Below are 26,110 nucleotides of genomic sequence, written 5' to 3' on the forward strand. Positions count from 1 at the left end.
AATCATGAAATGGACAAACAAGCATGAACTTCAGTAGCAATTCATAAAAGACAAAACGATGAATTTAAGATGCAATGTGTGTGAATCTTCAGCTGAACTGCATATTTGCTCAACGAGTCCTTCTTTACAACAGTTTGAGTATAGATTCATTTCAGGAGGCGACGGGGGGACGTGGGGGACGGGGGGACGGGGGGGATATGCGCCCTTTGCTGTGACAGTGTGGAGGGCAGGACTGCGAGTGTGGGGCAGCATTTCAAAGGTCTCATGTTTTACTTAAAGTTAATGCAGCTCTCAGACACTTATAAGAACTATCTGAGCCAGTCTCTGGTCAAAATAGCAAACAGATGCTGCAGGACAGCGTCCCTCATTTCTGTCTCAGACAGATGCTGCAGGACAGCGTCCCTCATTTCTGTCTCAAGCAGATGCTGCAGGACAGCGTCCCTCATTCATGTCTCAAACAGATGCTGCAGGACAGCGTCCCTCTTTTCTGTCTCAAACAGATGCTGCAGGACAGCGTCCCTCATTTCTGTCTCAAACAGATGCTGCAGGACAGCGTCCCTCTTTTCTGTCTCAAACAGATGCTGCAGGACAGCGTCCCTCATTCATGTCTCAAACAGATGCTGCAGGACAGCGTCCCTCATTTCTGTCTCAAACAGATGCTGCAGGACAGCGTCCCTCATTTCTGTCTCAAACAGATGCTGCAGGACAGCGTCCCTCATTTCTGTCTCAAGCAGATGCTGCAGGACAGCGTCCCTCATTTCTGTCTCAACCAGATGCTGCAGGACAGCGTCCCTCATTCCTGTCTCAACCAGATGCTGCAGGACAGCGTCCCTCATTTCTGTCTCACACAGATGCTGCAGGACAGCGTCCCTCATTTCTGTCTCACACAGATGCTGCAGGACAGCGTCCCTCATTTCTGTCTCAAACAGATGCTGCAGGACAGCGTCCCTCATTCCCGTCTCAAACAGATGCTGCAGGACAGCGTCCCTCATTCCTGTCTCAAACAGATGCTGCAGGACAGCGTCCCTCATTTCTGTCTCAAACAGATGCTGCAGGACAGCGTCCCTCATTCCTGTCTCAAACAGATGCTGCAGGACAGCGTCCCTCATTTCTGTCTCAAACAGATGCTGCAGGACAGCGTCCCTCATTTCTGTCTCAACCAGATGCTGCAGGACAGCGTCCCTCTTTTCTGTCTCAAACAGATGCTGCAGGACAGCGTCCCTCATTTCTGTCTCAAACAGATGCTGCAGGACAGCGTCCCTCGTTTCTGTCTCAAACAGATGCTGCAGGACAGCGTCCCTCATTTCTGTCTCAAACAGATGCTGCAGGACAGCGTCCCTCTTTTCTGTCTCAAACAGATGCTGCAGGACAGCGTCCCTCATGTCTGTCTCTATTCAGATGCTGCAGGACAGCGTCCCTCATTTCTGTCTCAAACAGATGCTGCAGGACAGCGTCCCTCATTTCTGTCTCACGTTCATAGCGAGCACGCTTCCATGGTAACCGTGAGGGACGCTTTACCACTTCTTCTGTCCTCTGAAGCCGGTAGCTGGAGTAAACATCGTTCAGCATTGCTCCTCTCTCCTGCAGAACAATTGATGCAGCGACCCAAACACGACCCACAGGAAGAGCGAGGACCCGCAGAGCAGAGACTCAGGGACGCCCGCACACATGTCATCGGTGATGGACGCCCAGGAATCTGAATGAGTGGACCCTCTCTTTTTTTTATATATATATTTTTTTACCTCGTCTGCATTCATGCTCCACAGTAACAACGTACATAACGTCAGTCTCTGCTAGAGTTCTATGCTTTTTATTCTTATAGTGATTGTGACCGTCACCTGCCCTCTTGTCAGACTAGCCTATTCATATTTTATTGATTTTATTACCTGCTTACCGCCGTAGAGGGCTGTGCACACTGCAGTGAACACACAACATGGACAAACACAAAGTGACAAATACACAGTGTTCTGAGGAGAGAGTGCAATGGATTTATTTGTGCTCCTTAATTCTTTTAGTGACACCCACAGCCACAACACTAGAGGGAGCTCAAACAACAACCTGATTACCCCCTCCTATAGGACTAACATGGGTAAATCATATTTTTACAATACTGCCCCCCAATGGTGGAACTGTTTGACTCCTGCCCTCAAAACATGCACCTCTTTGGCCTCCTTCAAAACGGCCCTAAAAATACACCTTTTAGGGGACAGAAACGGAGATAGTCATCACGACTCTCTCCGGATCAACCCCCCCCCCCCCCCTTTTTTTTTGTCCACCTACGTTGCACATATTAATTGCCTTAGTAATTTATTGTAATTTATGTAAGTTATTTATTGTCATTCATTGTCATTTTGCATCAGTGGTGTAATTTATTTTAGATTAATTGTTAGTTTGCACTGGCGGTGTAAAATCATTTTATTTTTGTTTTTCTAATGTTACGTTGCATCAATTGAGTAATTTAATATTGGTTTTATTTTTATTTGTATTGTTAAATTTGTATTGTTAAATGTGGATGATTTATGTACGAAGGACTTTCAACGGAAACAAGACCGCAAGGGCTTTTTAGAAATGCTCCTCTTAGACAGGATGTTTGACTGTACTTGTACTGTAATACATGCTACTGTGTGACTGTACTTGTACTCTAACATCCTATCTAATAAATATATACATCATCATCATCACCCCTTCCATCCAATCATCACCAAGAGTTGTCCCAATACACCAGGTTCACATCAGCCTCTAGAGGAAAGTCTGGATCACCAAGTTCTCAGGAGATCTGAGGAAAAAGAGAGAGAGCTTAGTGAGAGCCACAAACACTGAACCAGCAACCTCCACTGACTCAGAGATCTGTGGGCGGAGTTAACTCTCAGATCGAGTTTTGATTGGTGCTGGAGTGGTGGATCTGGCATGCGTGAAACCTCCACCTAAGAACGGGGCAGCCATCCCGGACCCAACAATGGCGACATGAGCCCCCAGATCACCCCAAGCAGCCACAGCAACCCAAGAACGACCACCATGGCCCCCCCAGAGCCACACGCAGAAGAACCAGCCCAGGGCCCGGGAGCGACCTACACCAACACAGCCGACAAAACCTAGGCCAGCGCAGCGGCACGGGGCACAGCGGGCCGGCCCGGCGTCCCACCAGCACCCAACACCACGCCCCCCACAACCACCTGTCCCTCTCGCAGCACCCTCCTGGTTCCTGTCAGAACCCGAGCTGCTGCATTCTGGATCAGCTGGAGATGTTTAATAGACCTTTTTGGGCAGCCGGACAGTAAGGAGTTGCAGTAGTCCCGTCTGGAAGTCACAAAAACATGGACTATTTTTTCTGCATCTTTTCGGGTTAGTAGGTGCCTGACCTGACAGTGCCTGACAGTTCCAGGGATCAGCCAAAGGTCAAAAACCGGGCAGGGGCAGGCACAGATACAGTTCCAGGGATCAGCCAAAGGTCAAAAACCGGGCAGGGGCAGGCACAGACAGTTCCAGGGATCAGCCAAAGGTCAAAAACCGGGCAGGGGCAGGCACAGATACAGTTCCAGGGATCAGCCAAAGGTCATAAACCGGGCAGGGGTGGGCACAGACAGTTCCAGGGATCAGCCAAAGGTCATAAACCGGGCAGGGGCAGACACAGACAGTTCCAGGGATCAGACAAAGGTCATAAACCGGGCAGGGGCAGGCACAGATACAGTTCCAGGGATCAGCCAAAGGTCATAAACCGGGCAGGGGTGGGCACAGACAGTTCCAGGGATCAGCCAAAGGTCAAAAACCGGGCAGGGGCAGGCACAGATACAGTTCCAGGGATCAGCCAAAGGTCATAAACCGGGCAGGGGCAGACACAGACAGTTCCAGGGATCAGCCAAAGGTCATAAACCGGGCAGGGGTGGGCACAGATACAGTTCCAGGGATCAGACAAAGGTCATGCACTGGGCAGTCAGTACGATCAGGCAGACAAATCTCAAGGAGCAGGCAAGTTGACAGAATCTTGGAATTAGACAGGGTCAATGCACGGGAGTTTGATCTGGAATGCTGGAAAGTAGGAATCATTGCTAACAATCTGACAGTGAGGTGTGGCATGAACAGAGACTAAATAGCGTAGAAGCAGATGAGAGATGAGTTGCAGGAGCACAGGTGACGGGAATGAACTGAATGCAGGAGTTGGATGCGAGAAGACAGGAGAAGTTAGTGTGGAAAGGACACAGGCTCAAGCTGTGACAGAAATGTCTTTTGAGTTTTCGATTGTTATGCTGAAAAGAGGGAAATATTTAAAAATGACTCGAAGCCACTATTCTTCCAGAAGATTCAGCTCGTTCCCTGGAAGGTTGCAGATGTGTTCAATTCATAAACGATGCTCTGCATAACAAATATTGCTAAAGGTAGACTTTCCTTCAAATTTCTGTTGTATTCTCCAAAATGTAAACGTGAGCTCTGCACCCTGAAACATATCATACCTTGATTCAGCACAGGGCTAAACGTGGCTGCTACTGAAACAAATTGATTTGACATTTCCCGCCTCACATTTTGAATTGATGATTCCCGTTACATCCTTCTCACATAGTTCAAATTACCTGCAGGAAAATGGTTTAGTCTCGACATTAGAGACTTCATCCAGAAAGATCACTTGCACCTTGAAGTAATATCTAGTATGCGGTTTGTACTTTTTTATGTATATAGTTGGTCCGAGCTGGTTCCAAGCTGATCTGAAGACAACATCTGAGTGCGGTTAGCGTGCACATATTTAACCCCCCGGTACACTGGTAGCTTTGATCAAACGTATACCTCAGCTATTTAGCCATGCTCGTTTTTCAATATTCATATTAAATGCGTCCAAAGATTAAAAATTGACAACGAATGATTGGAAACCTTCCCAGAAAGCTTTTATTATGTCCTCTGTGGTTTTACGGAATGTCGGTAACCTTGATCATTATAAGTCATTGTAAGGGTGTGTGTGTGAACGCTTGTTTGTCTTCGTGTGGCCCTGCAATGAACTGGCAGCCTGTCCAGGGTGTACCCTGGCCCGTTGACCGTGGGATTGGCTCCAGCACGGCCCGGTTACGGACCAAAGCGGTCAGGGAGATGAATGAATGAAGCAACAATATCAATTTACATACAACGTGTTCATTTATTTTGCATTTCTCAAGCAATCATAATCAAAGCATTTCAACTTGGATATCAATGTCTTATTTTCATCCATCCAACCGTCTTCTTCCCCTCTATCCACCTAAAGGGCCCCAGATGACTACGGGCAACAGGGTACACCCCAAATGTGTTGCCTTCAAAAATGCATGGACATTTTCAAGTATTTACTAACATCAACAACATCATCATTTATGGCAAGGTGATATGAAGAGATTTATTTTTTTTACCTCTTGTCTTGCCTACATTGTTCTTCTTGTCTCAACAGGAAATGCACAAACAGCTATTAAATAAAATGACTTCATTTTATTCTGCACAGCTGGAAACCGATGAGATACAGGTCTTTATACATTTTATTATTACAATACGATGTAATTTAGCTGTCATTACTAACAATAAATCACCAAGCTAATTAGTTTGGTTATGATAGAAATGTGTAGCTAATTATTCGAGGTTTGCTAAAGTAAAAAGGGTCAAACACATCTGTAAATAAGATGTCCCATTTTTAAAATGTTATATTTTGGGGGTTTTCCATCTTCATTTTCCGCAGAGGTGGACATCGTCAAAGGGCCACCGCCAGAATCGAACCCCCAGCTGCCGCTAGACGACTTGGCCTCCTCGCACTGCATCATATGGTAAAAAAGTACTAACGATTTAAAGTTATCCAGGAAAATGAGCGATTTCTTTTGCAAGGCAATTGTTTTGAAGGATCTGTCACACACTCATTTTGAAGTAAAGGGCCCCTTGAACGTCTGAACCTAGAAGCCCCCCCTCCTGATCCTGAATCCTTGACAACCACAGCCAGTTGTCTTTTGATGTTCACATTTAAGGTCAAAATCAGTGCCTCCCACCAATAGTGCCTGATGGACGTCTTCTAAAGTCAAGGCCACGTGTTATGGCGGGATGAGAAACCCTTTTTGTTTCTCTCGTCTAAAAGCCGGGTGTGACCTCTGCTCCTACAGTTTATTGTGATGTTTGCTGGCGTTGGCTTTCAAACACTCCCTCCTCGTCATGACAGACACCCTGTGAAGCTGAAGAGAAGGAATATTATGGGTTGCATGTTTGCATACTTGCGCCAGACGTAGCATCCATGTCAGTTTCGACACGCCGCTCCACATCAGAACCATGTGACAAATAGCATTCCGAGATATTTATGGTATCACATTTAACACAGGAGCGTTGTTTCGGGAACAATGGCGCTCCAGTTTCAACGACTGAACATCGCACGTGTCATGGCAGACAGTCGGGCTTCCCCTTCTGGTCGCTTTCTCTGCTGCGTGACAAACCTCGGCGCCCTCGCCCTCTGTCTGTGCGTGATGTCATCCAGATCTTGAGAAAGCTTGGACTCTTTTGGACTCTGGGCAAACTTGTGTGCCGGCGTCAGTCGCCATCGAGTCGCCATCGAGTCGCCATCGAGTCGTCATCGAGTCGTCATCGAGCTGGGCGACACACACATTCTGCTTTTAAATCACTGGAGAAATACTTTCATGCTTCCTTCATGCGACCCCCCCCCCCCCCCCCCCTTTCATCGAATGTTTTGAGGACGGCCATAAACGGCAGCTGTTTGTTGTTCCTCTCAAGCGCAGAGACGTTCATTGCTGACTCTGTGGATTAGTCTAAACCAAAAAACAAGCCCACAGACGAGCCACCGGAGACGTGGGTCCAGATAAACAGACGCATGAATACAAACACATGACTCCACTAGTCCATTGGAGCCCCGCCCACGCAGCCTACTGTCGTTTGCAGCTCTGCTCGTTTCGTTTCTACGCAGAGTGAATGAACTGGTGCTTATGTCACTGAGGAACTTCTATTGTGGGTTTAATCGGTCTGTCCTGATTGTAAAGACATGGGGAAACAAAACAAAGTCATGGGAAAGATTTTCTCCAGGCCTGGCACGAGATGTTTAATCACTTTAGCTATAAATGTATAAAACAAAGCTAAGACTTAATTGATTTTATGTAAGAAGTGAGTTTTAGTCAGAATTCAATTCACTGAAATGTGTGTGTGTGTGTGTGTGTGCGTGTGCGTGCCGGGACTGGGTATTTCATGTCAAATCGTGTGTGTCACTCTTCAACATATTCATTCCACTTGTCACCCTGTGCAGTTTTCCTGTTGCAAAAGAATTTCAGTCCAACACGTTTTGGTAATATATCCAAGCGGGACAAATACAAACAGTCCATCAAGAAGTAACGGACAAAAGCAGACAGAGAGGGGGGGGGGGGGGGGGGGAGAGACAGAGGGAGAGAGAGAGGGAGAGAGAGAGAAAGTCCTTCCTGGAGTTTAGTTTGACTTTTGATAGTCACTCTGTTCTCGAACCGGACCTCTGTGTGTGTGTGTTTCTCAGTGTGTGTGTTGCTCAGTGTGTGTGTTTCTCAGTGTGTTTGTTTCTCAGAGTGTTTGTTTCGAGAAAACAAATGTCTACAACATCTGAATTTATCCAAAGAAGTGGAAATAATGTAGAGAACGAACAAAGAGCTGCTCGGAATGAGACCCAGCCAGACGACAAGAAGGTGGAACTGGGCAAAAAGGTGACCCTCCTCAGAGGAGTGTCCATCATCATCGGCACCACCATCGGAGGAGGAATCTTCATCGCTCCGAAGGGCATCCTGAAGAACTCGGGCAGCATCGGGATGTCCCTGGTGATGTGGGTCGCCTGTGGCGTGCTGTCGCTCCTCGGTGAGTCGCTTGGGAAAGCTGCTGCAGATGTACTTTACAGAGAAAGTTTCCTTTCTATGTGCGCACGCACACACACACACACACACACATATATATAATACAGGAACGAATAATGAAACTGAATACAGCAGTAACAGTTTTAATCACAATAAACAGTCATTTTGTAAAACACGATAGAAAGGGTCGTTTCTGGCACTCGGCGTTGCTCGAGGATTCGCTTCTGCAGGAGGGATTTGAGCTTCTTTGTGATGCAGCAAATATGGTGGCCGTATCCTAAAAGCCCCCCCCCCCCCCCCCCCCCCAGTGTCTGTGCCGTCATTAATGTCACAAGTAAAATATCCTTTTCCTCAATCCATTTCCTGTTCCCATTCCACATCCCCTTAAATTGTCTGTAAAACGTTCCGCCTCGATCTTTCTCTTTGAAAGTGAGTCGAGACCCTGAAAGGCTCTCCTGGTGATATATCTGGGGGCCCATTGGGCCCTCAGAAGGACGATGTAACGCTACGGATGGGGCTGAGACAGTTTAACAGCCCAGAGACTGTTGTGTGTCTGCCAGAGCTAATGTGCCAACTCTGTCCCGGCAGGAGGCCTGTCCTACGCAGAGCTGGGGACGTGCATCAAGAAGTCCGGGGGACACTACACATATTTACTCGAAGCCTTTGGACCACAGATAGCTTTCATCAGGCTGTGGGCTGATCTTGTTGCAATAAGGTAATGTCTTCCTCTTGAAGTAAGCGGATTGGCCTCACCATAAAGCGCCATTACGCACTATTAGCACTAGGGCTACTCATTGTGATGGCATATCATTGTGTGTCTGAACCGTTCTGCACGGTGTGGCTGCCGGCCCAGAATATTAGCTGCCTGAAGCTGATCACTCATGTGTTGCAGCTTTCTGTTAGTATGGGACACGAGCCCAAAGACACGCCCCACGGCAGGGACACGTTCAATGGACTGTGTTTGCATTGTCACAAACAATCATCGTGCTTCACTACGTTAGCTAGCATTCACAGCGCTAGCATTCACCCACTCACTCAGACAGAGGCTAGCCAGGATGCCGTGCTATCGTCGTGCGCTCATAGCGGAGCCGCTTGGTACGTTATATTGGGCAATGTGGAGAAGAAGCCAGGGATCTTCTGAATCCAGTCTGTTAAAGGGCAAGCGTTAACAACACAGAGCATATCATGACATACTAATTATATCAAGAATCAAGAATCAAGAATCAAGAAATCTTTAATGTCATTCATACACTCTCATGCACGAACGAAAAACAGCACTCAGGTCCCAGCTCGAGGCACACAACACACATTCATTCAACTTAAAGTAAATATATACACAAAATTAAAAAGTGACAAAAGTGACAAGTGATTGCACGATCCCCGTTTGGGTCCAACACGGAAGCAGTGCATTTGGCCTCCGAGTTATCCACTGTTCACAACTCTCACAGCATCAGGGAAGAAACTGTTTTTGAACCTGGTGGTTCTGGCCCTGATGCTGCGCAGCCTCCTCCCTATATAGGCTGATAGATGCAACCATATCTATCACGTTTATTTAGGAGTAGCTGGACAAATACAATCTATTCTGATTAAAATACAGCATGTTCACAATACTAAAAACAAACACCCTGAACTCTCTCAAAGAGTTCCTCTCAGAAACCTAATGGAACTCTAAGGAACCCTAACTCTGTTCTCCATGCATGATTATGACCTGAGCGTGCTTAAGTCTATGTCCAAGTCAATGCTGCTTTATTCAGGACATTTCGGAGGTCGATAAAAACATTTCATGCTTTTGGAAATTCAATGTTTCCTTCCAAGTTTAAAAAAATGTCCAAAATGTCTTTTATTGATTCCGATTTTATTTAAACTGTTGAGAGCACAATTAGTTGGTTCAATGCTACCAATAGCAACTTCGTTGCTTGAGCTAATGCAGGGCTTCCATCATTGTTCTGTACACCAGCGAGGGAGCTTGATCTGAGCATCTGGACTTTCAGGGTAAAAAAAAAGTTCTCGAAGGTAATTAATTTAATGTGGACAGAAGGAGAACAGCAGACCTCGTAGAGAAAACGAGTGCAGGACGGGACCTGGACAGTCTCTAGTGCATGCCTGGATTTTCTGATTGTCCCGTGAGGGGTCTTCACAGACAACCCAGCCTTCTCCACTTCACCCTGTCCTTTGCATCGTCCTCCCCAACACCAGCCACTCTCATGTCCTCCCTCACTACGTCCATGTCTCTTCTCCTGGGTCGTCCTCTAGTCCTGTTCCCTGGCAGTTCCATCCTCAGCATCCTTCTACCGATATAGTCCCTGTCTCTCCTCTGGACATGTCCAAACCATCAAAGTTTGGTCTCTCTGACCTTGTCTCCAAAACGTCTAACCTTCACTGTCCCTCTTATTGTCTCATTTCTAATCCTGTCCAACCTGGTCACTCCCAAGGAGAACCTCAGCATCTTCATCTCCTCCACTTCTAGCTCCGCCTCCTGTCTTTTTCTCAGAGACACTGTCTCTAAGCCGTCCATCATGGCTGTCCTCACCACTGTCTCTAAGCCGTCCATCATGCTGTCCTCTCCACTGTCTCTGAGCCGTCCATCATGGCTGTCCTCACCACTGTCTCTCAGCCGTCCATCATGGCTGTCCTCACCACTGTCTCTAAGCCGTCCATCATGGCTGTCCTCACCACTGTCTCTAAGCCGTCCATCATGGCTGTCCTCACCACTGTCTTGTAGACCTGTCCCTTCGTCCTATCACAGAGACACCTGATACTTTCCTCCCCCGTTCCAGCCTGCCTGCACACGATTCTTCACTTCTTGTCTGGAGTGAACCACTTGAGTTAATGCAGATATTACTGGTTTTTGTTTGGAGTCTGTTGCTGCAGCCTAATTGTTTTAGGGTCTCCCACAGTTTTTGTGGGTTGCTTTTGTTTGCCTCAATGTTCTCATTTAAGAAATTCTTTTTGGCATTTTTTTATCATTTTGTTAACCTCATTGCGTAGTTTTCTGCGAAGTAGTTCCTCGTTGTTGGTTTTCCTGTACTCAGAGTAACATTTGTTTCTGAGTTTGATGGCATTCAATATTTCCCCCTTCATCCAAGGTTCTGTACGGGCTCTGACCCAAACAGCTGTTATGGGTGCTATCTTATCAATTACAGACAGAAATGCAGATTTAAAGGAAGACCAGGTCCCCTCGACAGAGGCGGAGTTTAAAGCATCAGACCAATCAGTTTCCTCCAGCGCTGTTGTTAGAGCTTCTGGGGAGTAATGCTTCATGGTTCTGCAGTTGATTGTATTTGCATGTATAAGTTTTATACATATACCGTATTTTCACGACCTTATGACGCACCTGGTGATTCGCCGCAGTCTCATTAACAGCTGATTTTTCGGTATTTCAAACGTACAAAGGACGCGCGGATCAAAAGGCGCCGGCATGATAGGTGCGTAAAATAAAGCAGGAGAAAAACTGAGTTTGGTACTCACATCTTTAATCGTCATCAATCAAACAAGCATACTAGTGCGCGTTTTCAAAAATAGAGCCGGAGCAAAACAGAGTCATTAATCAAACCCATCAAAGTCCTCATCCTCTGTTTCTGTAGTGAACAGCTGCGCTAGATCTCCGTCAAACATGCCGGCCTCTTTCTTCACTGTCAGAGTCTCTTTCCGTGCCGTGCCGTGCGGCGCCTCGGAAATGGAGCCGGCTTCACAGAACAACAATGCTAGCAGACAGTTAGCCGAAGCATCTACACTCCAGTCACAAACGGTGGCGCTGCGCTGCCTTCCACTCTGAGTGGAACTGTGTTCTCCTTCTGTCGTCCAGCGCTCCCACGCAGCTCGCAGTTTAACGTTGCGCGGTTGGAGTTCTTTGGTTAATCCACCGGGGATGATGATGATAAGCTAGTTTGCTAGTTAGCCCGTTAGCGCGTTAGCTAGCTTCACTCCGGTTTAGACCGTATCGGTGAGATCGCCGCGCATGGAGTCGCCGATCGCAGGAGCCGGGCTGCTGCAGGTCGTCTTGTTGCTTCCTCCGCTTCCTCCATTGATACATTAATGCTGGATTCTCTCTCCGCTGCTCTATTCCCGTGTTCTGCTGCGGGACCGGCAGCCTCGGCAGCCACTTCCGTCAACACGCCATAATAGTTTACTATGGTGAAGCGCGTCGGAGCGTATCACTCCGCGAGGCGCCTGACTGAGTCCGCCTTACAACAACAAGTAGGCACATTTTGAAAAAAATCTAAGACTTTTAGGCGCGTCCTATGGGTGTGAAAATACGGTACATATACAACTTGGATGTCTCATAATGGCTATGAGGCCCCCCACCTCTGTTGGTTAAGCCTGTTCAGGTCCTCCTTCATCAGTCTTTAACTTCCAGGCCCAAGATCTTCAGCTTCTTTGTCGTAATCGTGCCGCCGGTCTGGGATCCATTCAGAAGGACTGATTCATGTTGCTGAAGAATGGAAGGACGTGTGAAATGAGCGATTTGTCACCAGAGGAAAACGGCCGCCACGTGACGCACATCTCAGTACCAAACAACTGGAGCGTGACGTAAACTGGATACACGCTCGTGTCCATGAGCGCCATCAGGTCTCTAATGAATACCTCTTCAATGCTGTGAATCAAAATTGATTATTAATTGATTGTTATCCTCCCCGTTTCCATTTCTTCGCAGAGCTTGCAGGTATTTGTTATGCTGAATATGTAACTGTGTTTGGTTGATTAGCAGCAAGAGATGAGTCAGTGATGAAAATGTTTGATTGAGGAAGCTGCGTTCGATCAGGCAGGTTAGCGATCCGTGAGGCGGCGACCTTTTGGGCTGTGCAGACGTGCGTGCACAGCACGCTGGCGGCAGGCGAGTGCGGTTCAATGGAGACCATGGGAAATGAGCCAGAGGCATGAAAGCATGAAAACAAGAAAGAATGGGAGACAGAGAGATTTCCCCGGCTACCATGGCTCAGTGGCTGCCGTGGGAAATGAAGAGAGCGATGATGAGCCTGCGTGAGGCTGGCCAACCTGATTGGGTTTCACTGTAGATAGATGAGCTCTGCCCACCTCAGGAGGATTCTCAGATAGCAGCGGACATCTTGGATTCCTCTGGCTGTTCCATGAAATGAAGTTGGAGTTTGAATAAAAATGGATAAAACTGTTAGCTAGCTACATTTTAGTACAATTGCCACACTCAGTTTTAAGACGTGAAGACGGTTCGATATGCCTGGTCTGAAGCCGCATTCTGTACATGCACATTTCATTTCCCTCAAACTGCCTCGAAACATTTTGTGCCTTCAGTCGTTTGGAGACTTTGCGAATATTTGACACCTTAACTTTAGATTTTGACAAAAGTGGCTGTAAAATGGAAGATTATTATTATTTTAATCCAGTGAATTCATGCAGTTCAAGTAAAAGTACAAGTACAGTTTGCATGTTGAAGAATTAGTCGGACGTTTTCTTCATCTTTCATAGGAAGTGACTTCAGCAATGCTTGATCCAGATGTCCCCTATGTTGTCAACAAGGGCGATGTTTCATTTAACGTATTGTCTTTATGTCCGAGGTGAAGATAAACATAGTGACGCATAGTTCTACAGGACAACATGAAATAAAGAATGTTCTATTGTTCTACATTGTGTGTGTCTCAGGCCAGCAGCGATGGCAGTCATCTCTCTGGCGTTTGGTCAGTACATCCTGGAGCCTCTGTTCATGCCCTGTGATATCCCCCCGATGGCTGTGAAGCTGGCCACCGCCGTCGGTGTGAGTAAGTACACCGACACGATGACATGGAAACCAATGAGAGGGGGTGACACATGGATGTGTTTGTTTGACCCCTGCAGCAGCCTGTCCATGAACTACAAACTCATGTCCCAACATGAACAGGCATTAGAGAAAGCAATCTGGTTACGCAGAACACAATGCGCGAAAATCACATCATCCAAACGGAACAAGGGAAATCATCAGTAAGATAAAAAACACATTCATGGATCAATTTTAAGGTTTTGTTGGCTGAGTTGTGATGCATCACGTCTCAGTGTAACACACTGCAGATACAAAGTTATGTGCACATCCTGTTCCATAGTTACGCCTGATTTCATGGAACAAACCGACAAAAAGAAAATGAGGCTTGAAGTTCCAGAAGCTTCATGTGACTGCAGGGTTTCAATATGTTGAAACTTAAATGGGTGACTTGCATGCTACTGATAAAGATCAGCTGTGGATCATGAGATAGCATGCTATAAGAAAAAGAGCCCACCCACAGAGAGAAAGAACCCACCCCCAGCTTTAATCACACCTTGGATCTGGTTCTCACGTATGGTATTGATATTGATCAATTAATTGTATTTCCACTGAACCCTTTTTTATCAGACCACAAGTTCATCACTTTTACGTTTGTATTATTGGACTACGTTCCATCAAACAGAACAGCCTTGACTAGATGTCTGTCTGATGGTGCTATTGCTAAATTCAGAGAAGTGATCCCGTCAGCATTAAACTCTTTATCGAGCCTTAACATTACTGAGGAGTCGTGTGGTAACTTTAGCCCCTCCCACATAGATCATCTTTAGGTGGTGCTGGGGACTTGATGCGCACGACGCTTGACTCCATCGCCCCCTTAAGAATTAAAAAACGAAAGCCAAAAAGGAAAGCTCCGTGGTTCAATTCTGAAATTAGATTGTTAATGCAGAGACTTTGGTCAGGAATGTCATCCTGCGTAAAAATCAAACATGCGAATCAACGTCAATAACAAAGTCATAACGGATCGGTTGAGACCAACAACCGCCAGCAGCGTTGCTAACCCACGGGACGCTGCTGGAAGATGGATTACTGTGGGACGGAGACAGATGATGATGATGAATATATTTATTAGACAGAATGTTAGAGTACAAGTACAGTCACACAGTAGCATGTATTACAGTACAAGTACAGTCAAACATCCTGTCTAAGAGGAGCATTTCTAAAAAGCCCTTGCGGTCTTGTTTCCGTTGAAAGTCCTTCGTACATAAATCATTGACAATTAACAATACAAATAAAATAAAAATAAATGACTCCACAGATGCAAAATAACAATAAATTAAAAAGACACATAATATGTACAACGTAGGTGGATAAAAACAAAGGGGGGGGGGGGGTTGATCCGGAGAGAGTCGTGATGACTATCTCCGTTTCTGTCCCCCTAAAAGGTGTATTTTTAGGGCCGTTTTGAAGGAGGCCAAAGAGGTGCATGTTTTGAGGGCAGGAGTCAAACCGTTCCACCCTTGGGGGGCAGTATTGTAAAAAGATGATTTACCCATGTTAGTCCTATAGGAGGGGGTAATCAGGTTGTTGTTTGAGCTCCCTCTAGTGTTGTGGCTGTGGAGGTGTTTATTCAGGTATGCAGGGATTGAGGGGACTGAGGGCAGAGCTGCATTGACTATTTTAAATGCCAATCCCATTTTGAGTTGTTTAACCCTGTCTTCTACCCTGAGCCATTTTAGGCTAGCAAAATGTCCAGGAACAAGGTGGGTCATGGGCCCCAGATTGAGGAGTAGCCCAATCAGTTTGTTTTGGGAGGTTTGGAGCCTGGTTTTCAGGGACATGTGGAATACCAGGAGGTGCTAGCATAGTCAAAGAGGGGCTGAACGAGGCTCCAGCAAGAGTCCGGAGACAAAAGCAGACATTCTGCCCAAAAATCTTGTTCTCTGATTGACTTTTTTGATCACCTTAGTTGCCATACTATCACCAGACAGGTATTTGTCAAGAACACAGCCCAAATAGGTAATCTCTTCTTTGCTGGAGATTACTGTATTATCGACTGTGACCTTGAAATCATCAACATTTATCTCACTTAGAGAGTGTCTTGACCCAAAAAGAATAGATCCTGTTATAACGAAATATAACGCTGCTTGTCTGCATGAGGTGGGCGGGGCAGGACTACATTCACACACTACATTGTACCAATCTTTCTTTCTTATCTTGTAGCTTCTGTGATGTACCTCAACAGTATGAGTGTGACCTGGTCAGCAAGACTTCAAACTCTTCTCACCATCTGCAAGCTGCTGGCCATCCTTGCCATCATAGTTCCTGGAATGTACCAGCTGTTCAAAGGTAAGACGACCCCATGTCCATTACCGCTGACATTGTCCTCTCTAACGTCCTCCAACAGCTCATCGTCTAAAGGCCGTGTTTAGCTATTTATTTTTATTTACCTTTATTTTACCAGATAAATAATTGAGATTATGAATCTTTTACAATTGCGACATGGCCAAGAAGACAGCAAAGTTGCACATTAAATTGTACATGTATAAATAAGAAAACAAACAATACAATACAAGTACAACAAAACAAGAACTCATATCCTACAGTGTAGGCAACAAAAGCATAACAGTCTATACAATGTTACTAGAGAAGCTAGAAGTAATGATTTCTGAGATTTATTTTGCCTAAAATTGGTTAAAGAAATGATGGAGACTAATTTGAGTTGAGTCTGCAGCTTTAGGACTCAACATACAAGTTGTCCTGAGTCCTAAAGCCCAAATCTGAGATATATCTCAGTGCAGCATGGTAAAGAAGGTCAAGTTTGGCCAAGGTGGTGGGACAAGCAAATTGACAAACAGTATCTCCATAGTTGATCTGGGACAGGAAGAGGCCGGTTACCAGACGTTTATGTGACAAGATTTTGATTTATATAAGAAACCAAGTGTAAGCTTGAGTTTCCTCGTCAGATTAGCAATATGAACTTTAACATTTTGATTTTTGTCCAGCCAAAAGCCTAGATATTTATATGTATCAACAAACTCAATGGAAACACCTTTGATGGTTTTAATAGAGAGCAAGGAGGCCACAGAGTTACTGTGTACAAACGGCATTGCTTTAGTTTAGAACAGGGGTCGGGAACGTTTTTGACTAAGAGAGCCATGAAAGCAAAAGATTTGGAAATTTATTTCAGTGAGAGCCATATAATGACACATTTACAGTATATTTTACATCCGCGCCTTTAGCCGCATGCTAACGACCTTAGCTCCGTGGATATTTTACATCTGGTTCTGCTCTGGGATCAGACGCGCTGCGGCGTTAGCTTCTGCGCCGATCCCGCCTTTAGCCTCATGCTAACGACCTTAGCTCCCTGGATATTTTACATCTGGTTCTGCTCCTGCTCTGTCTTGCTATCACTTCCCTATCCATCTCCTTGTTTTTGACTCCTCTCTCTCTCTCTCTCTCTCTCAACCCAGCCGGCCAGACAGATGGCCGTCCACCATGAGCCTAGGTTCTGTCCAAGGTTTCTGCCCGTTAAAGGGAAGTTTTTCCTTGCCTCCGTTGCTCTTGTGGGTCAAGTTGGGTTCTGTGTTTCCCTGTTGATCCTGTAAAGTGCCTTGAGATGACTTTATGTTGTGATCTGGCGCTATAGAAATAAAACTGAATTGAATTGAATAATATATTTTAAACGGGAATTCAACTAAATGTCAGTATAATACGCCTCTGAATGTTACGGACTAACGTGAGCGGAGCCCAGAAAGCAGAGAACAGAGACAGTGCGATAGTTGAATTGATCATTTACTGATATAAATTCAACACAAAAAACAACCTGGAGCTGCACACAGGACGAGGGGCGGCTGGAGCCCAACGTAATATATATATAACCAAAATACTGTAACAGTTCACGTTCTGACAGTGTTCATAATTCCTACTCTGCAGAGAGTCAGTGAAGGCATCCAGGGAGGAGGGGTATGTGTGTGTGGGTGGGTGCTGTGAGGAGCGAGAGAGAGACAGAGGAGACGGAGTTGAGACGTTAGAACGCTAACAGTCGACTTCGTGACGTGGTCACGGTCAACAGCGACCATTTAATAAAAGCTTGTTGTGAGAACATCTCGTCCTTATTTCGGCAGCTGACGGACGCTACAGTACACAGCCGAGAGAAAAATCAAAAAGCAAGCTCTACTAACTAAGATCCAGCCACAAGTGAACAAGTTACTTACAACAACAAACACGACACACAACCTGGGAACACGAACAGCTGCGACCAGCACGGGCGAGGCGAGGATCAGAGATGGGGAGTGGCACAGGGACGTTCTGCACACCAGGACCAAAAACACACGACAGTCCGACCCGACGGGGCGCAGCGGGCGGAGCAGAGAGGATGCTCTCTCCACGAAGGCGAATTCTTTGGTCCGTTCGTCCTGAAATGTACGATACTCGTCATCTTTTTTTCTTTTCGCCATCTTCTTCGTCGAAGGGTTATCTTTGAACTTATGACCGAGCAGACTGATTCGAAAGGGGGCGTTTACCTGTTTTACCCAGCAACGGCCTACATAGGCCAGTATCATCCAATTAAAATAATGGACGATCGCTCCTGCAGCCCTGAACAGGAAGGACATGAGCAGTGAAAAATCGATGGATGGATTAAAACAAGTGAGAATGTTTTGTTTTATCGGCGCACGCGCCAGATGCGATCATCAAAAGAGCCACACCTGGCTCGCGAGCCATAGGTTCCCGACCCCTGGTTTAGAATCAACCAGGGCAGAGAGGTAAAACCTGCCTGGAGTTTGGTAATTGCTGCCTCCAAAGATGGAGCAGAGGAATACAAGATCGTATCATCTGCATACATATGATACAGGGAACATTTCGACTGATTACAAATACTGTTTCCATATAACAAAAAGAGTAAAGGCCCCAAAATGGAGCCTTGGGGCACCCCCTTGTCCAAAATAACAGGATTAGAGACAACAGTGCCCAACCTAAAAAATTGCATACGGTCTGACAAATAACTTTGGAACCAACCAATCACATTACAGTGCAAACCAACCTTTTGTAGGATGTTAGATAAGATGTGATGATCTACAGTATTGAAAGCCTTAGTTAGATCGATAAATAAGGCTACCCAGGCTGATTTACTGTCAAGAGCTACCTTTATGTTATTCAGGACTTTCAAACTGTGCTTAGATCTGAATCCAGACTGCATAGAATTAAGGATGCCATATGAGTCAAGGAATAATTTGAGCTGGTCAGGCACCAAGGATTCAAATATCTTTGCTAAAGCGGAGAGATTAGAAATGGGTCTGTAATTATTCAAATCAGAAGGGTCGCCGGCTTTTAATAAAGGTGTGACACAGGCTTGTTTCCACAAGACATGCATTTTTTGTAAAGCAATTGAAAGATTAGAAATATCAGTAACTGGTTGAGCTACCCCCAGTGCAGAAGTTTTTAAAAGAAAAGGATCAAGGCCATCAGGCCCGGCGGCCTTCTAAGAATCAATTTTCTGAAGGGCTTGCAAGACATCTGAGACCAAAAAAGCAGACAAATCAAAGTCAGCAAGTTGAGTGAGTTGGATTATCTGGTACAGGACTAGTACTGTTAGCACCTAACTGAGAATTATGACTTGATTCATCAAAGATGTGCCCAGCCTTTTTAAAATCAGCATTAAGTCAATTCAGTGGCGGGCGGTGCATTTTACTCCTAGGCCTTCAGTGAAGTCCTACTTAGTCCGACTTGAATAAATACCCCTCATACTACCATAATTTATGACACCACAGCTTTAGAAATAATGTACAAACACACACTTACGCACTACTGGGTGCTGCATCACCTCAATCGTGAACAACACAGGATATTTTATCCAGAGCATTTAAAAATCAATAAACTGCATCAGCAATTAAAACTTATACGTGGTACTATCAAAGTTATAAATAAAAGGGAATTTAACATTATTTGTCCAAAACGTTTTAAAGTCCACCATGAATATAGGCAAGCTTTAAATTGCAAACTTGCAGTTTAATATAAGAAAGACTGCAACACAACGGCCACATTTGTCTCGTTGTGTACTTCCACTACAATCACACAGCTGCACATTATTTACACACATTGCATTTACAGTATATCTGTGATTTTATTTCGTTATCATGTTAAATAAATAAAATGTTGGTACTCACCAAAACGGCTGTCCCCCAAAACAGTTATTTGAAAACAAAATCCATTCTCCTTTCTTAAAGTTCCTAAATACAGTGTTGCTCCAAACATTAAATCGATCCCTTGCAAACAAAAGGCATTCCCAGCAGAACAATTTGCAGCGACCCTCAGAAGCTGTAAGCCAAACGTTTGAAGCCTGGAAGTGGCGTACCAATCCTTTCCCCACCTGGGACAGGTTAGCTAGCTCCGGAGTTGGACGACTTCGGCTCACGAGAGCTAGCTTCTCTGTAAAGGTCCGTCTTGAAAATGGCCTTTCAAGAATATCCACAACCAAATTCACACTTTCCCCTCCTTCGGCCATTGTGGGTTAAAAACGCAGGAATAGTTGTGGTTTTATTTTCGGACGGTCGCGCCGTACCGGTGCGCAATAGTTGATGCATAGCGCTGCCCTCTCACACGGAGTATCCAATCACAGGCAGGAAGGCCTTACTTTCACCAACTCGTGATCTGATTGGCTATCGCAACTGTCTATCAACTCTAAGAGCCGATCACAGGACGCGTTATTGAGTTGTGACGTGAGACATGCAGGAAGGACTTGTTTCACCAACTCGTGATCTGATTGGCTATCGCAACTGTCTATCAACTCAACTCTACGAGCCCGTTCACTCACACAACACAGACGGCAAGCAGCGCTGATTCTGAAGGTCTCGGACGGATAGTACTTGTCACTGGTACTATGAAATCCGCCAGGCAACACAAGCTAGCTGAATTCTGATTGAATAAAAACTCTCACCTAAAAATACATCACTGGAATATAATATGACATGAATGTGAAGAATATATATATATATATACAGTAGTCCCTCGATATAATGCAGTTCATTTTCCACGACTTCGCTGCTTCGCGGAGTTTTTTAGTGCAATTTCAGATTTTATTTTTTTGCACTTGAACGCGCCTTGAAACGCACAAGACGAAGGGAGCGCGGTCGAAGGAACTGTGAAATACGCACGAGTTGCTATTAATAACTTCTCATGTGTTCAACCTCGTAGGTTGACCATTAAAATTAAATTTGTTATTTCTAAAAGCTATCATGTTTATTTGTTAAGCGTTTGTTTTATTTTCTGTGTAAAAAGAGGCTTTTATTTTGTAGGAGCATAAACGTGACGTCCCTTTTGGGTTTTGTTTCTTCCTGTTGCTACATGTAGCCGCTGCCGTTCCGCTGTGCTAAGCTATCCAATAAAGCAGCATGAGAGGCTAAAGACAGCACGAGTAGAATATTTGTTCTTCTGCACTCCAAGCGGCTCTTTCCTCGACCTGCACGCCTTAACATTATGAACAGGAAAACGTTTACTGTACGTACTATATATTTATATTTCTCAAACAAATGTTTAGTTCTGAAAAGGTTTTGATCTTTGGTTTCATTCTATAATACTGAAACAATCTATTTAGATTAATGCCTGACTGTTAAACGTGTATTAAGTGTGTGGTGAGGGGTTTTACAGCCTTAAAACATTTATGTACATGTATAATAACTAAAAAAAGATTACTACATTGTGGATTTTACTTATTGCGGGTTGTTTTTGGAACGTAACCCCCGCGGAAAATGAGGGACTACTGTATACATAAAATTAAATTGATTTTATCATAAATATGATCGTGTATTCTTGATTTCTGGTTATGTTAGGCCAGCAGAGAAGGCCTTGCAGGCCCTGACCTCCCGCCACTGAGTCAATTGGACATATTCTTTTTGTCAAAGACAAAATCATTGCCAACTTTAAATTTTTGTGGAAGACTGGCAGTCTTCTTCTTCTGCAGCCCTTTAATTGTTTTCCAGAACCTGGAATGGTCATTAGAACAGTGGTTAAAGACAGATCTGAGGTGTCTGAGGTTTATCTTGGCTAGTTCAATGGGCCCATGTCTTTGGACAAAGTAAAGAACCAGGAAAAGGCTTTCGTTAATTCTCTTAATTATGGTCGTGTCGTCCCTTTTCCGTCAACAGCCAGGTGTGGTTGCGTCGGCTGCTTTGGTCTTTCCATGCCAGCAGCCACAGTCGTCTCGATGCCCGGATCTTAAACTGAAGAACACGCCTCCTCATTCTCAGCTGTTTCGCAAATTAGACTGGCCAGGTCATTTAAAATGAGGGAATACAGATGGAGAAAAATATGTAATTACTGAGGAAACATTACTCACCAAGCAGATGATGCAAACATCCAAAAAAAGATTGCTTTTTAATCAGCAGGGCCCTAGAGTGCCAGCAATGCTCATGACTTGACCACATTTTAAGACCTATAGCCTCATTGGTGCTGGGACTAAAATGAGAAGCAGATAGAAGATGCTGTTCAGAAACACGCTCAGAGCCTCTGAGGCTGGGGCACGCAGCTGCTCTCAGCAAGCGACAGCTCAACATGTCCTCACAGCGGTGGTCCGAGTCATCCCACAGCTGCAGAGCGCCATTTAAAGCCTTGTTATTCCTGCAGGACGGGGACATTCTCACTTTCTCACCATAATTACCGTCGATACATTTGCTTACCAGCAGAAGTCCATAATGGTCCCATTCCCTCTGAATTTCAGCTGTTCATCCTGCAACTCAGCAGTTTAGGAAAGATAGCTGGGCAACATAAATTAGGACTCAGTTTAATTCAGGAGTTGTTGGTGCAGCTCAAAGGTGCCTTGCTCAAGCTAGTAGGGCCAAACCACACAGTCTATCCGCTTTTTCCTGTTGTCTCTCTGACTGACCTCCAACTGTCTCACCCAGCTGAGAAAACTCCTCACAAGTGAAAGGAAGCAAACGGAGCCCCCCCCCCCCCCCCCACATGGAACCGCTCTTAAAGCATGACTCAAAAGTCAGCTGTCTGCCTTTCATCAGCGCCATTGTTTTCAATGTCACGTTGTTGTTATTGATGTTCTTAGACAGCTGATACGGTGATTATAAAATGTATTACATGTTAAAAAACCAAAGTGTTAAACAATAAGAATATAAACAAAAGTTAAAGGGTCTTGAACGGATGTGAATCCGATCGTGTAGATACTGAGAAGCTTTAGCTTGAGAACTGGTCTGCCTTCTTTCTCTTTCTCTCTCTCTCTCAATAATAATCAATAAAAAAATAAAAATAAAATTCGAACGTTCTGTACCTAATGGCCCGCGACCCGGTGGTTGGGGGCCGCTGTGTTAGACTACAAAACCATCAATCGGCTATGCTATGTCAGTCTAAGGCACGTATGTCAAAGTCAAGGCCCGCGGGTCTTCTCGGGGGCCTGGGATGATATTGATTTATTATTGGAGCCTACTTAATTTCATTGCATCACTGTGTGAAATGATAATAAAGTGCTATTCTCTCTCTTTCTCTCTCTTCTCTCTCTATCTTATTGGAACCGTCCCGCAGATCTTTTACACACCCTAATACTACATTTCCCACAATGCAACGGTGACGCATTAGGCCACTTCATTTCAATATTTATTAGCGCAGCAGTCGTTAGCATAACAGTAAAGTTAGCTTTCAGATACGCAGCAGAACGGAAGGTGGACACTGAGAACCGGGGGTTTCAAGGTGGGGGTCGGAGTCCATGTTCATGGAGGTAGCTGGAGAACCTGTGTGTCTTCTGTGTGGAGGAAGTGTGGGGTACTGAAAGAGTATAATCTGAGACATTATGGAACGAAACACGGACAAAAACAAGAATACGGACACGGAACAAAGGCTACAGAAGGTTGAGGAATTAAAACGAGGCCTCAAATCTCAACAGGCTCTGTTCAGAAAAGCCAAATCACAAAGCAGGCTGTCGTCAAGGCCAGTTTTATTCTGGCAGAAGAGATCTCTAAATCAGCCCGGCCATTTACAGACGGGGATTTCATCAAAGACTGTCTGCTTAAAGTTTGTGACGAAGCTTGCCCGTTTCCCCCCCGAGTCCGACACAACGCCCCAGCTGCACATCCAGGCTGCTCAAGCGTCGTCTGTGTTTGGCAGCACATACCTGCGTGAACAACTATTTTCTTTGATGGAGATGAACAAAACATCACACAGAAGTCGACTTACTGCAGAACACCTTCACTCAATTCGGAGCATTTCCTCAGGTCAGAGCCTGACCCCGAATATTGATGAACTTGTAGAAAAGATGAGACACTACCAAGTGTCAGCCTCAGCCTCAAACAAGTGAACATTACTGTGCAATCGTATTTAGAGTTGTTACTCAGTTCAAGTTTAATATTTGTTTTCACTGCATGTTACTTCTCCTTGAAGAAAGTGTTGTTTTTGGTTAATAGATTTTTGCACTTTATTTTATTGTATTTCAATCCAATTATGTTTTAAAAATATTTCAATTGAGTGAATGATAGAAAATTGCTATTTTTTTTTTCTTTGAAGTAAATTTAGCCCACTTTTGCTGAAAGAGAAAATATGGACTACTGATGGTGCCTTGAACAATACAGGCTTCTTTCATTATATGTTCATGTTATGGGGATTTTTATATAAAGGAAATTTGTCTTTTGTGCCTGTTGAAAATTAAAGATTACTGAGAGAGCCGTAAGAAAATATTGCTTTATTTATCTGATCATATTGGAATATATTTGTTAGGTTTTCAGTAGGTTAAATTTGGTTCACTAGACTATATGCGGTCATTTAAATTTTTTCAATGAGCATTCGACCCTCGGCATGTAGCTAAATCCTTTATTTGGCCAGCTGTCCATTTGTCTTTGACGCCCCTGGTCTAAGGAAAAGCAAATTTGGTCAATCTTCCTTTTTCTTTAAAGATGCACACGAGTGGAATTCCATCCCAGTGACTGTCAGAAATCCAGAGACCTGTAATGGGTTTATATTTAAACTCAAGCAATGGCTCATTAGCACACAGTTCTGTCACCACTGAAAGACACTCTGTTGTTTACTTGTCACCGACTGCTGCTGTTTGGCTGCTCAATGTGTTTTATGGTTTTAGTTACTCTATAAATTGTCAGTCAGAAGACATCATGTTTTAGTGTGACTTGAAAATGTTTTATTTGATATAATTTTTAATTGTGTGGTTATATTTTATATGTCTTTTTATTTGTTATTTTATATACAGTATATATACTCCTAACATACAACCGTCATTAATCAGAGGGGCCACTCCCTCTACAGTCATTGCGACGGTGGCGCAGGCGGTTGAGCGGGTTGTCCTGTGATCGAGAGGTTGGCGGTTTGATTACCGGCTCCTGCACATGCGTCCAGTGTTGCTGTGAGCGAGTGAATGTCGGTGTCAGCTGCATCTGCCCCGGGGCTGCTGTGGCTAGTAGCTCACCACCAAGTATAGAGTGAATGAATAATGCACAATGTGAAGCATCTTGAGGTGCCTAGAAAAGCGCGCTATAAAACCAACGCATTATTGCTTTGATGATGATGATGACTACGATGGATTCTCAAATATTTACTCTTCAGGCAACGAGAAGGTGTCTTTTTTGTCTCAGCGGTTGTTGACGCCGTCTACGTGTGGAAGTGTTCAGCAGGACACTGAACCCAAATTTAAACGGAGTTCAATAAGATGTCCAATGGGGACTGTTTGTGTGGTGTGTGTGTGTGTGTGTGTGTGTGTGTGTGTTTACAGGAGAAACCTCTAACTTCCACAATGCTTTTGACATGAGCCATGCCCAGCTGTCTGGCCTGCCGCTTGCCTTCTACTCTGGGATGTATGCATACGCTGGATGGTCGGTTTGATCCTCACCATCCAAACACATGTTTGTTTTACCTCCACGCCTCGATTAGAGGTTCCACCAATAACTGTCTCCTTTTGCAGGTTCTATTTGAACTTTGTGACAGAGGAAGTGGAGAACCCTGAACGGTAAGGTCAGACACCATACAGCACCTAAGATCATTTCAGAAATGGATGGAAGACAAGGAATGTAAAACAGAAGCGAAACACGGGAAAATTAACTCGTATAATAAAAAGGAAATAACTGCCAAAACCCAGAATCCTGGCAAACCCAGTACGAGTCCAATCACCGACAAACATCCTTCAGTGATTCCTGGACATCTGGTACGATACATCTTCAGCTTCCAAACCGCGTTGTCCGTTAAAGGGTCACGCTGGAGTCCATCCCAGCAGTCATCGGGCGAGAGGCGGGGCACACCCTGGACAAGCCACCAGTTCATCGCAGGGCCACAAACACTCACTCCCATGGGCAATTTCGCGTAACCGATTCACCTAATTTGCATGTTTTTGGTGGTGGGAGGAAGCCGGAGAACCTGGAGGGAACCCGGAGAGAACCCACGCAGATGCGGGGAGAACGTGCAAAGTCCTCACAGAAAGGCCGCAAATTGGATTCAAACCCGGTGCCTTCTTGCAGTGAGGCAACAGCGCTTACCGCTGCGCCACCATGCTTTCCTTTAACATATACTGTATATTTATGTACAGGAAGTGTGATGTTTGAATGGTGGTAGTTTGACAGTGATCCTAGACAGAAGTAACATTAATAAGAATAATGTGACC

The 26,110-nt window shown here is 45.0% G+C and overlaps 1 protein-coding gene across 1 annotated transcript in view; it reads left to right on the forward strand.

The window, feature by feature from the left end:
- The first annotated feature begins 7,547 nt into the window (after positions 1-7,547).
- slc7a11 (solute carrier family 7 member 11) overlaps positions 7,548-26,110 on the forward strand; it is a 51,359-nt gene continuing 32,796 nt past the window's right edge. The window contains exons 1-6 of the mRNA XM_068740125.1: positions 7,548-7,809; positions 8,394-8,520; positions 13,422-13,537; positions 15,736-15,861; positions 25,229-25,328; positions 25,418-25,462. Coding sequence (XP_068596226.1) covers positions 7,548-7,809; positions 8,394-8,520; positions 13,422-13,537; positions 15,736-15,861; positions 25,229-25,328; positions 25,418-25,462 — 776 coding nt within the window. The remainder of the gene's footprint in view (positions 7,810-8,393; positions 8,521-13,421; positions 13,538-15,735; positions 15,862-25,228; positions 25,329-25,417; positions 25,463-26,110) is intronic.

This window comes from Brachionichthys hirsutus, chromosome 6, assembly GCF_040956055.1.
Source record: "Brachionichthys hirsutus isolate HB-005 chromosome 6, CSIRO-AGI_Bhir_v1, whole genome shotgun sequence".
Lineage (NCBI taxonomy): Eukaryota > Metazoa > Chordata > Actinopteri > Lophiiformes > Brachionichthyidae > Brachionichthys > Brachionichthys hirsutus.